Source organism: Cibotium barometz, chromosome 62, assembly GCF_041138505.1.
Source record: "Cibotium barometz isolate CiBa-2024 chromosome 62, ASM4113850v1, whole genome shotgun sequence".
NCBI classification, from domain to species: Eukaryota; Viridiplantae; Streptophyta; class Polypodiopsida; order Cyatheales; family Cibotiaceae; genus Cibotium; species Cibotium barometz.
Window position 1 is genome coordinate 4,346,063 of NC_141107.1, and position 13,458 is coordinate 4,359,520.

The 13,458-nt window shown below is 41.3% G+C and overlaps 1 protein-coding gene across 1 annotated transcript; it reads right to left on the reverse strand.

Moving 5' to 3' along the window:
- Positions 1-3,787: 3,787 nt before the first annotated feature.
- Positions 3,788-6,445, reverse strand: LOC147604047 (trans-cinnamate 4-monooxygenase-like). Its single transcript, XM_086795463.1, has 3 exons — positions 5,240-6,445; positions 4,968-5,110; positions 3,788-4,625 (listed from the first exon to the last, which is right to left on the reverse strand). The coding sequence occupies exons 1-3, from the start codon at positions 6,076-6,078 to the stop codon at positions 4,033-4,035; spliced, it is 1,575 nt and encodes a 524-aa protein (XP_086651589.1). The 5' UTR covers positions 6,079-6,445; the 3' UTR covers positions 3,788-4,032.
- Positions 6,446-13,458: the final 7,013 nt, after the last annotated feature.

Sequence of the window (13,458 nt, forward strand, 5' to 3'; positions counted from 1 at the left end):
TTTTAAAAAATTTGTTTTGCATAGAATAAATTTAAGCATAAAATAAAAATAAAAATAATTGAATCCGCCGTACATATATATTTGCATTAACTTTAAACATTTCACTGATTCTCAACCTCTACGGTGATTTTAAGAGAAAAAATAATTCTGTAGAGAGATCTTAGCCGGCGCCGCGCGGCCCTTAGAGGGGTTTGCAGACGACGGCGGAGTGGTTGGCGATGTGGAGGCTGACAGAGATACAATCTCCTCCATGCATCCCTGACTCGACCAAAGGATGGAGACCAAAAAGTGTGACTCCTTCCTTGTGAAATCTTCCTGCATCGGTGTGCACCCCTTGGAAAGGTGTGCCCCTAGAGGAAAAGAATGTCTATAAGTCCCCCAACTCTAGCTCTCTAAAGCTCTCCTCTAAGGGGGTGCCTCCTCTAAAAGCACTAAGGCCCCCCTAAACCATGAATGTTCCATGAGACTATCCGCATGTCAATCTATGTGGGAGGTAGAACTATCGGAACTATCCTCCACTCGAAGAGTCTTGGGCGAGAGTTTATACGAGGAATAATCCCAATCTGTCCTGGAACGAAGGCGCACAAGTGGGCGTGAATACTATCCTCCATGTGACACCACTCTATCTGAGCACGAGAGTATGCATACTTTAAACTCCATCGATCACAATGGAGGTACCTAACGAGAATATGCATGAACACAAAAAGCAACACCTCCACGCTAGAGAGGCCACGATCTCCCCGACCTAGTCTCTATGGCCTAAGCCTCCAAGCTCCATCCTAGCGAATGGCCATCCTAGCGAATGGCCATAGATGGGTGATAACATCAGTGATACAAAGGCTGTGAAGATGGTGGGATGGCGGTAGCACTGATTTCAAGGCCCACTCCATCCTTAGGATTACACTCATCAAAGGGAAAGAAACACCATATTGGGGAATATGGGAATTTCCCACAAGTTTGGGACATGTGGTCAAAACTTTGGATTTTCCATAACTTGAACACCATTAATCCAAAATGAGTGGTTTATGGCTCTTTAGATCCCATTTTTCAAGCGCTTTCCAATGATAGGTCACATGATAGGGCTTTGAGAAACTTACAAACATGTTATCCATGTCCCCCTTTTTTAGTATTCAAAAATGGGAATTGGGAGATTCCCAAATTCTCTAATATGGTGTTAAGAGAAGATCATTATGCCATTCTCTGGCATAGAGGGTCTGGAATGGTGTGAAAACCACATATATCCAAATGGAAGGTATTGTCTCATCAAACATATATGTCCCTTCTGTTGGAAGACATCAAGCGACAAACAGAACTCACCGGCTATCTCTCCTCCAGGTCGAGGGCTACTACAGGTTGGCAGGAGCGCTCTAGAGAGGCGGACAGAGGGGGGAGGGTGGTCTCTGATTAGGAGGACGGGATAGAAGGAACTGCTATAGAAAGAGACGGTGCTAAGGATAGAGTAGGAGAGGAAGGAGGTAAGGGGAGAAGGAAAGGGGGCAGGTTACAAAGGGGAAGAAGAGGGCCTCGACTAGGAGTGATCCATTGTAGAGGTATGCTGCTGGGAGAGGCTTGTCAGGGGCTCAATGGGATCTACCAGCCTCACTAGACACTTAGAGCTGGGGGAGGAATCACGACGGGGAATCGGCCACCAAATTGATGAGATCGAAGGGACCTGTTCCATGGCTAGAGGGGGGCCGTCCGTCGCCAACTAGAGGTGCTGTGATAAATTCTCAAACCGGTTGTCTAACATAATCGAATCCTCCTGTACTCTACCAGCTTGGCGCATGTGACGGCAACGCTCAGCTCCAGTTGACTGCTCGGGTGCAGGCCAATTGTCTGCCACTCTCTGGTAGTTGGGTCCTCCTCCTCGATTAAAACCTCGCGCTACCTGAGAACATGCCTCTCGCTCTACCCCCTGGTGAGGATCTAGATGGGAAAGGAGGGGGAACCATAGGAGGTGGTCTCCTAGATTGGTGCCAAGGGAAAGCTCTAGCTAGGTGTCCCATCTTCCTGCAAATGAAACGTTAGCCTAGAAGGCCTGAATACTCCACTCGCTGAATGACGCGATTACGCCGAAAGGCATGGAATAGATATAACATGAGGTACTGAATCTAGTGAGACAACACAGATGCAAAGGAATGGAATCTTGGCTCCTCGATCGAGTGTCGAGGTAGCAGTGGGGGGATTCCATCACTCCCCCGATGGCACCAGCAATCATCGTGAGAATAGGGAGGTATTCCTTCCTAAGGTCGGGGAAGCAAACTGTGACTAGGAAGCTCGACACGCCAACTAAAGGGTCCGATGTAGGGTCAAAGCCATGCTACCACTGCACAAAGAAGTCGTGGGCTGTATGCAATGCAAGGGGGCTCAGTTGCATGACTCATTCTGAAGCTGCTAGAAAGTCAAACTCCACCTAGTAATCGCCTCCGCGCACTACCAGATCTCCAATCTATCACCACCCTCCTTGGGGAATCAAATGTATTAAGCCCTCTGTGAGCCTTAAGTTATTGTTTTTCATTTTTGTTTTGAGGCTTGTTTGCATTATAGTTTCGTACTTGCAAGGGAAAAACCTTGGTTTTATTATGATTTGTAGGACTTTAAAGGCTTAGATTTCATTGCATTTAATCAAGAAATAAATTATTTGTTATTAGGATTGTAATCCACTCTGAAAACATTTAGAGTGGGAAAATTAATTTTTGTTCGAGCATTTATAATTTTCCATGCATTGTTGGGATTGCTTAGAAGCATGAAAAATTTACCAAAAATAATCAAAACGCACTGAATCACTTGCATAAACATCATTAATTAGGATTATGAATCTTAATCACCACTTTCTACTCTTGTTCAATCAGTAAGAAATTGAATTGAGGATCAAGCTCTACTCCGCTTTGGTCTACACCCAAAATTACATGCCAACTCCCAAAGTATAAGGATGTAAAAAACCAAGAAAAATAAATCATGTCGCAGGACATGCAAATGCAGAACATTACATAAACATATTTATACGAAATGTATCGGACATTTAATGTATGACAATAAATTTTAAAAATTTTGTTTTGCATAGAATAAATTTAAGCATAAAATAAAAATAAAAATAATTGAATCCGCCGTACATATATATTTGCATTAACTTTAAACATTTCACTGATTCTCAACCTCTACGGTGATTTTAAGAGAAAAAATAATTCTGTAGAGAGATCTTAGCCGGCGCCGCGCGGCCCTTAGAGGGGTTTCAGATTGCAAATTATGGGAAAACAACATCACAACAAACTCAAGTTGCTCAATAGAGGGTAAACATTTTAATTAAAAAATAAACAAAAAAATTAAACTAATAAAGCTTTTTTCTTCAAATGTAGATCCGTATTCTTGGAGTGCTCCGATATTAGCAAATTTAATTGGAAAGCTACTAAAATATGCAAGCGAAATACGGGTTAACAATAGCATGAATACATTAAAAAAATATTAATAAAAAATTCCCATAAAATAGTGATTTCATCTATTTTGCACATATCTACCAAATAAGGAAAGAATTCATGCAAAAGTAATTTTTTTCCCAAAGCCAAAGAGAAACGAAATGTATATCTAACATGAGGATATTATTTCATAAAAACAATAGAAAAGAGACAGATAAAATTGAAAATGGCCCTCTGCAAATAAAATTTTTTTTTGGATGTAAAAAACCAAGAAAAACAAATCATGTCAGAGGACATGCAAATACAGAACATTACATAAACATATTTATACGAAATGTATCGAACATTTAATGTATGACAATAAAGTTTTAAAATTTTGTTTTGCATAGAATAGATTTACGCATAAAATAAAAATAAAAATAATTGAATCGGCCCCTCGATATATACGTGCGTAGTATCTATTAACTTTTATACATTTCACTTTTATATCTTTGCGTAGTATCTATTAACTTTTATACATTTCACTTATTCTCAACCTCTATATGGGTTCACGGTGTTTTTAAGAAAAAAAAATATTCTGTAGAGATCTCTTGGGTATATTTAGCCGCCGCCGCCGCCCTTAGAGGGGTTTGCAGACGACGACGGAGTGGTTGGCGATGTGGAGGCTGAACTGGCCGCCCTCCTCGGAGGTGTCGACTTTGGATTGGCCAGGCGGTGGGAGGAGGTGGAACGATTGGATGAGGCGGCCGAGGACGAGGGCGAGGATGGGCATGGCGAGGACGATGCCCGGGCAGCTCCTACGGCCGACACCGAAGGGCAGGAATCGGAAATCGTTACCGGTGGCATCGATTTTGATGTCAGGGCCCAAGAACCTCCGCGGGTCGAACGCCTCCGGCTTGTCCCACATGGCGGGGTTGTTGGCCAAGTACCAAGAGTTCACGACGATTCTGCTCTCGGCCGGTATGTCGTAGCCACCAAGCTTGGCCGGCTTGAGGTTCATGTGCGGCACCATCAGCGGTATCGCCATGCGAAGCCTCATCGTCTCCTTCACCACCGCATGCAGGTAGGGCAGCTTGGGGATGTCTGGTTCTGTCAATGCGACGCCCTTGCCTAGCACCCTCTCCATCTCTTCCCGCACCTTCTGCTGTATGTCTTGGTGGTTCACCAGCTCCGCTATGCCCCATTCAACGGACCATAGAGTCGTCTCAATAGCTGCAGCAGTACATACATGCAGAATTCATATACAAGATATATATATATATATATATATATATTGTCAGCCCAGTATCATGCAGCTATATTTAAGGTGGACGTCGTATGATCTTAATCAGCTCTCATGATCTTATACTCCGCAATCATGCAGCAAGGCGCAACGAGTCGTGAATTATAATTACTAGCACATACAAATTAGACGCTATCAATTTCTAGTGCGTCATGACCAACTAATTACCAACTCTCTCTGCATGATCCGAGGCTCGCGACCTCACCTGATCATCACCTGCGTAATAATAATTAGTACACAACATATAATGCCACTGAATTCAGTTTTTATACCTGCCACGTTAATGTTCTCCACAATGTACAACACATTGTCCTCATTGATTTCCCCATTCTTCTGCGCATCCAAAATGTGATCGATGCCACACTTCTCCTCAGACTTCAGATCAATATTCATGGCCTTGGAGCTCCTCAATTTCCTGAACCAAGATCACAATACAATAAGAATCCGGGCCCAGTAGCTTTTCGTGATTAGCTGATTAGAACCCCTAATCATCATTCACCTCATATTTTAACATATTCTACAATAGTATACTGCTTTAAAATACCTTCGACGCTCGTCTATGAAGCACTCTTTGAAGAGCTGGAGACGCTCTTCCTTCACCTTCTTGCACAATGCAAGATAACCCCTCAGGAAAGGCCTCAGAATCGGGATGAAATCACCATAATTGAAGTCAAAGCTCTGTGAAAGCCTACTCCTCTCCCCATTCAGCTTCTTGAGCTGCTTGAAGATGGGATCGTCCTCTGTCTCAAACCTCTTGTTGAACATGAGGCGGTACATGTTGTTGTACATGAGCAATTGCAGTCTTCGTCTGATGACAACACCGGTGGTGGAGGCCTCAGGGCGGGCTTTGAGGTCGGCAATGGCGTGATCGATTTCGTCTTCCCAGCAGGCTCTGGATTGCTGCACAACTTTGTTAGTGAAGAAGGGGACAGTCATGATCCTCCTCATCTTTCTCCAGTGGTCGCCATATTCAGTGAACGCCATGTCCTGGCCTTTCCCCGTGAAAACGTCCAAGACGACATTGCGAGAGTGGGAGCCAAACTCTACCCCTTGTGTGTGGAGAACCTCCTTGGCAAGCTCAGGAGACGACACCACCACAAGGTTCCTTTGGCCCATCCTCAGAAGGAAAATGTGCCCAAACTTCTTGGCGAGGTCAGAGAGGTTTCTATGGTTGAGATCATTCCCCACTTGGAACCAGTTGCCAAATATGGGGAGTGCAAGGGGGCCAGGAGGGAGTTTGAGCTTGGGGCGGGCGAGGTGAAGGATGGCAAGGGAGACCAAAACCATTCCCAAAAGGGTTATAAGTAGCATGGATGGCGCAGGAGAAGAGGTCGAGCTGGGGAGGAGAGTCGAAGAGACATCAGAGAGGGCCATGGCCAACATAGCTAGTCGGGCAAGAGCTAGTCCAGCAAAGGTTTACAGTAATTAAACACCCGAAGTACTGTGATGCAAATCGAGAAAAGAGAGTACGTGTGGCTGGGCTGGGAGAGCAGGAGGTGATTATAAGTGCACTACTCTCCAGCTTCGACTAGCTGGGCTCGGCGCACACAGGGATTGAGGATGCTACACAGATTTTTATAGTGGCTTGCACCAAGTCTCTCTCTCTCTCTCTCTCTCTCTCTCTCTCTCTCTCTGTATTGTGACGGAGTCAAGAAGGGCGTTCTTTGCTTCGCAATATTATGACTGGCCTTCTTTGCCTCCTTAGTGTTTGGCTGTCGTGGGCCTTCTGCGCAGTCGCACTCTTATGACTAACCTCCGCAATGTTTCGTTTGAATTTATTTTGTAAAGTTCTTTTCGTGAGGCTCACATTGATAAAACGAAAATAGAATACGATTCTGCCTTGAAAATACCGCATTTCAGACCAACGAGCGAGCAGTGAGCCTTAGCATGACGTACTTGTGCATATGCAAGCACACATACCTCAGCGTGGCGTAGCTATGCATATGAATGAACCTTCTTCCCGCTCATACCTCATTCGTTACATAGTCCTCCATTACACAATGGGACCATGGAAGCAATAGGCCCTACATGAAGCACACCAACAAAAAAAAGGAGGATGTCAACGCCCATCATGAATTGGTCCTCAAAATCCAAGATATTGTCTAAATACCTCATTGGAGCCGGAGGCAAGGATAAGATCATCCCGTTGTATAAACAAGAAAATTAAGAGCTTGCCTCTCAATTCCCAATTTTTGTAGCCTCTGCACTTTTCAAGTACAACAATTGTATCTGTTTTCTTTCCATGTTACACAAATGCGAAATCAATAAATTTTTCTCTAGGGTTTTTGAAATCAACAAATTTTTCTCCAAGGTTTTTGATTGATTACTATATGCTTTATTGCCCAAAGGCAATGCCTTGCCTAAGACACAAGATGAAGCAAAGAAGATATTGACTACAGTCTATAGGCATGGATTTTAAGTGAATTCATGCCAAGGCCTCTTCGTCCAGGTATTTATTGCCTTTTACCTGCTCGTACTACAGAGTGTTCCACCTCCTCCCGAAAGGTATTATCTCTAGAGGGTCTTCCCCTCGTGTGCAGGGAGCAGATACGTAGGAAAAAACCTAAGCTGTGCGAGGGGAGTCCAGCGGATGATTACCCTTTCCGGTCCTATTATGGTTCTTCTCCCTCTAGTGAAGAATAAGGTCCGTTGAACAAACACCTCCATTGAAGAAGAGAGCCGGTTTGGTGCTCGATCTACCACACAAGTACAAACTGTCCACATCTAGCCTCGACCTTTGATGTAATGTGCATATTGTATGCGGCTAGGAAATAATGATATCAGTATGTGTGGATATCTGTGGCCACAACAAGCATTATAATTTCCACAACTATCGGTAATAACACCTCCCTTATTGTTACCAACACCCCCTATTCATGGGAATGTTAAAGAAACTCACGTGTCCTAACAACATGCAAAACCAAGCTAGGGGGATGTATACAAATGTACCCGGTACCACCATTAGTATTATCACCATAGCCACCAATGCCCAAACTGACGTCTGTCCACCAGGTGGTTATTGAATGAGTGAGAATACTCTAGGGAGCTAGCGATTGCTTACCTTGATGAAGCTCAAGAGATCAATCTTGAGTATTACATTATGCAAGGAGAGGGACACCACTTACTATATTCTAAACCACAACACAATGGAAAAAGAAAAGTGGATGAACACTACATCAAGGAGTGCCCCACTCTGGATTGGTAACTACACCTTTTAAGGTCAAAACCTAAGCACATACATAAATGATACAAAGGGATCAAACTATGAACCTTGGATCGAACTTGGCACTCAAGGCCCAAAAGGAGGAGAGGAGTGAGGAAGGTAGCAAGAGGTGAATCATGAGTGAGTGATGAGGGGACTATTGAAATTATATCCACACAATCCAAGGAGGAGGAACCACAATTACAAGAAGGAAAGGGTGTAGTTGGTAAGGAAAATAGATCAAAAACAACCTTAGATACTCCAAAGGGAATGGGAGAATACCCTAGAATGAACCTAGAACCTTCATTATGGAAAGTTAGGGGAAATTTGATGAGAGACTAAGCCATTCGAGCTACAAAGATAGTCTAACCAAGTAAGGGAACAACAAGGGACCCAAGAGAACTCTGAGACCCTTGTTGGAATATATAATGGAAGTAGCAAGCTTGGAGTCTAATATGAAGGAGGATTTTTTCAATCATATGCTTGGCTAAAGAGAATGGGCCCTCTCTCAGGAACGAGCAATTCTTGAACATGCTTGTGAGTCTAATATAAAGGAGAATTTATTTAATCGTATGTTTGCTGAACAGGGAGGACTCTCTCTCTTCAACAATTCCTCCCTCTCCCAAGGGGGACCAACAATTCCTCCCTCTCCCAAGGGAGGACTCTCTCTCTTCAACAATTCCTCCCTCTCCCAAGGAGGACCAACAATTCCTAAACATGTTTACTAATTGTTGGCTCCCCCCTCTCCCGAGGGGAACTAGCGATTCGTGAACATTTATCCTTGGAATTTGATGATTACTCAAACCATCTCACCAAGAGATGTAGCATGACTTATGACCTTTCTTTCTTCGTAAAATGAAGCTGCCGATAGGGGTATTGTTGAGGGGAAATAAATGCTTGTGTTGGATGGATTTGAAAGAATGGGAAGAAGGATGACTCCGATCTAAGACAAGGTCTGATGATAATTTTCCAATAGCTATTAAGGAGGCCTTGAACTTGATCAGAGAAGACAAGATACTACTTCAACGTGCACAAATTCTCATGAATCATTTAGGACATTACTAGGAGAGTGATAACACAAATACAAAACTAATAGTATTACACAAGAGTTATCAAGCTACAACTATCCTAGATGGAGGAGAAAGAGTCATTATCGCTACCACAAACAATCCTGGGAGAGGTGGGGTGAACCAAACTTGATCGTAAAAATGGCAAATGGGATGATAGATAAACCCATGGGAGTTTTGTGGAATTTGAAAATTAATATTTTCCCGTTTAAATTTTGCCATAACTTTATGGTAATGAACTTTTCCAGCCAACACAACTCATATGACATCATACGCATGAAATTTACATACATAAGGGGATTTTTAATTCAAATGGCAAAAATTTTTATACAAAAGGGGGTACTTTTACTGTAAATAGAGTTATAGAAAGGGTACTTTTATTGTAAATAGAGTTATAGAAGGGGTACTTTTATTGTAAATAGAGTTATAGAAGGGGTATTTTTAAAATTCAAAAATCTATAAGTAGGGGGTTTTGTAAATAGCCCTTAAACACACATGCTACACAAGGGGTTGACAAAGTGATTCCCCCGAGGTCATGCCATTCAGTGCTTGACCAATGCTCTGACAACATTTCAAAGTTTAATGTGTACTACATTCAAGGAACTTAACTTGCAAAAATGGTTAGAAATTTTTATAGATGATCTCTATGCATACACACAATGGAAGGACCATTTGGATTTCCCAAGAAAGATATTTCAAAGGTGTGAACTATATCACATATTTCAAAGGTGTGAACTATATCACATATTTCAAAGGTGTGAACTATATCACATATTTCAAAGCTGTGAACTATATCACATATCCTTGAACCCTTTGAAATGTCAATTCTATGTAAAGCATGGTGTTATATATTCAATGGGTCACATAGTATCAAAAAATGAAATTTCCACAGATGAAAATAAAGTGAAGCCAATTTGTGAACTACCTCCACCCACCAATTACAAATTACAGCACTCGTAATCTTTAAATGGACCAAAGAGTTTCAGCAAGTTAACAATGAATTGAAAAAGGCATTGGCAATGCACCTATTTTGAGACCACCTAATTGGGACTTGATCTTTCATGTCCAGCTCGATGCCTCCAATTTCGCAATCCGTTGTGTGTTGATGAAATCAGGTGAATTCAAGGTGGACTACCTGGTAACTAGGCTTTGCAAGTGGACAATTGCATCATGTGAATTCAAGCTAGACTACCCGCCGGTACGCTTTGCAAGTAGCAAGTAGACAATAAAATGAGATGGAAATGATGTATACCACTACATAGCCAGAGGGATTGGTAATGGTTTATGTGGTTAAGTAGAATAGGTAATAAATTTGTGTTCTTTGTAGATCACCAAGCCTTGTTATACCTTGTCAAAACAAACCATGCATAACTAGGCAAATTACGAGATGGTTGCTCTTATGGATGGAATTTAGGAGTTGTTGCTAAATTACCAAATGTGGCTTTATTCAAACTCGACTTGGTGCCTGAATGGAGGGCATAAATTTTTGAGTACCTGTCTTATGGATTCCTAAGAGATAAGGCCCTGAACAAGGATAGGATGCAATAACTTATTAAGTTGATGCTTGCACAAATTTTTGAGTACCTCGCTTCTGATCTCCTAAAAGATAAGGTTCTAAACAAGGAGAGGATGCGATGACTTATTAAGTTGGAAGTCCCCTATTAATTAATAGTCTTAAAAATATATAAAACTAGGTAACTACCATGTTGTCTAAGGGAAGATGAATTCGTTTCTGTTCTAGAGGAAGAACATTACAAAATTACAAGAGGACATTTTGCTCACAAAGTGACAGCTCACAAGATCCTACAAGCCGGTTTATGGAGGCCAACTATGTTTGGAGATTCTATGGAATTTGTGAAGAGGTTCTATGAGGTCAATGCTTCAATGTGCCTCAAGAGAGGGTAGAGTTCCTCTAACCCCTATAATTGTGCAATAAACATTCAAAAAAGTGGGGGATAGATTTTGCTATATGCCGGACAGATTGGCAAAGTCAAGCTTGTTATGCCATTGTAGCCACTGATTATTTTACCAAATGGATAGAGGCCTAGACATGAAAGGTTGACACTCGTACATCAGCTTAATTTTTACACAAGCATGTGATTTCAAGTTTTGGATACCCATTACAGCTAGTCAGGATGATGACGATAGGGGGTTACACTTGATAAAAACAAAGTGGTAAAACACATTCTAACAGGTTTCTCAGTGGTGCACTATTGTAAATCTTCACCCTCCTACCCACACAAGCAAAAAGTAACAACAAAATGTGTGCTCCATAATGATAAAAAGATCACCACATGACCCCACAGCACCTATGTGCGTCCACAAACACCAACTCGTTGGCTATGGAACTAAAAAGACAAAGCTACAAAGCTGGTGGCAATGACATCAAGGCTTTTATCATGGTGGATGGGTAAGAAACTCTTTGTCTTCTCTTAGTGAGGCCACATGGCAAAAACCCCCTTGTACGTATGTACATAGCACTTCCTATTAATTGTAAATACACATACCCGAGAATTATTAAAAACTTGAAACCTAAAACAAAACTAAGAATGACAAAAATTCAAAAACACGCACATGTCTACAGGCACACACATCAGATATACACACCCATGCTCAAATCAAATTTGCACACTCTCTATACATGGTGACATACACACATTAGATATACACACCCATGCTCAAATCAAATTTGCACACTCTCTATACATGGTGACATACACACATTAGATATACACACCCATGCTTAAATGTGCACACTCTCTATACATGGTAACATACACACATGCACAAGTGCATAGCACCCCTCTAAAAACCACCCCCTCTCTCTCTCTAAAAAACTTTCCCCATAGATCCTTTAAATTTCCTCCCCCTAAAATTTTAAAACAACCCTTTTCATGGAGAGAATTTCCACACACAACATTTTAAGAAAAAGGTTATGTGTGTGCCACGTGGCAATGCAACCGACATTGCCAAATGGCACAACGTGCTAGGTCATCACCCAAAAGTACAAAGAGGCAATTGAAGAAGGGAATCCCCCACGAGGCTTATGTGTATAAGATGTATGTGTTCTATCACCATGAGAAGGTTGATCAAGAGAGTCACACCATAGAGAGGTCTATTAATCAAGATGAAAACCCCGTAGAGGCCAAGAAGGGAATGATAGTCTTAGCATGCATACACTCTCACAGTGGGATCTTGTAAATTATCCATGGTGGATAGACTTTCCAAGTGGCCATGTGTTGACAAGATATGGATATCATTATATGCAATAGTCCTCCAATAAAAAGGTGACATGTGTTGACAAGAGAGGGATATCATTATATGCAATATGCCTTCAATAAAAAGGTGATGGATTCACACTTGCAAATTATCCACGTTGGATAAACTTCCCAAGTGGCCATGTGTTGACAAGAGGGAGATCATTATATGCAATATGGCTCCACTAAAAATGTGGTGGATTCACACTTTGACAAAACAACAAAAGAGATATCTTCTCACCAAAAAAGCCATCCACCAACCAAGAACAAAGTGCATTTTCTTTTTGATAATAATTCTACTTATATGTATATTATTTTTTATGTTTAACTTAAGCATAGGGTTTTTTTGGTTTGCGTATGTAGTAGTTGATGCGGATAGTCCATCTCCTAGAAAAAATAAGGACAAGGATTTGCATGGAGAAGATAAACATGATGATGGTAAAAAATGTTTCATTTTTTCAATTGCTTCCTAAATATGTTTGGTTCTTTTGCACTTCAATCTTGAATAATATAGCATTACAAAGCCAAAGATATTACAAGGGAGAATATTCATTATGTGTTTAGTCATCCAACACCAATACATAAGCTTCTACCTCATGGCACCACTTCATTGTATGGCTCTACTGGAGAACGTGTTATACACAAAATTACATGTTTTTTTCTTGGGGATGGCTACAAAAGATAGAGGCTATATTGGGTTAGGCAAGAAACTTTGATGGTTAGGCAAGAAACTTTGATGGTGGGCTATTGCCTTGACTTAAACATAGGATTTTTTTGGTTTAGATATGTAGTAGTTGATGTGGATAGTCCATCTCCTCTTAAAAAATGAGGACGAGGATTTGCATGGAGAAGACAATCATTGATGATGGTAAAAAATGCTTTTTTTTAATCGCTTTCTACATATGGTTCTTTTTCACTTCAATCTTGAATAATTTAGCTTTACAAAGCCAAAGATTTTATAAAGGAGAATATTTAGCTTGTGTTTAGTCATCATCCCCCATGGATGACCTTCTACCTCATGGTAGTCCATCTCCTCTTAAAAAATGAGGACGAGGATTTGCATGGAGAAGACAATCATTGATGATGGTAAAAAATGCTTTTTTTTAATTGCTTTCTACATATGGTTCTTTTTCACTTCAATATTGAATAATTTAGCTTTACAAAGCCAAAGATTTTATAAAGGAGAATATTTAGCTTGTGTTTAGTCATCATCCCCCATGGATGACCTTCTACCTCA

Bases quoted from the DNA above. Each gene is read 5' to 3' on its own strand.
- LOC147604047 (XM_086795463.1), bottom strand. From the start codon at position 6,078: ATGTTGGCCATGGCCCTCTCTGATGTCTCTTCGACTCTCCTCCCCAGC. The intron at 5,111-5,239 runs GTATTTTAAAGC...ATCTTGGTTCAG, and splicing joins TTCATAGACGAGCGTCGAAG to GAAATTGAGGAGCTCCAAGG. The intron at 4,626-4,967 runs GTATAAAAACTG...GTACTGCTGCAG, and splicing joins GGAGAACATTAACGTGGCAG to CTATTGAGACGACTCTATGG.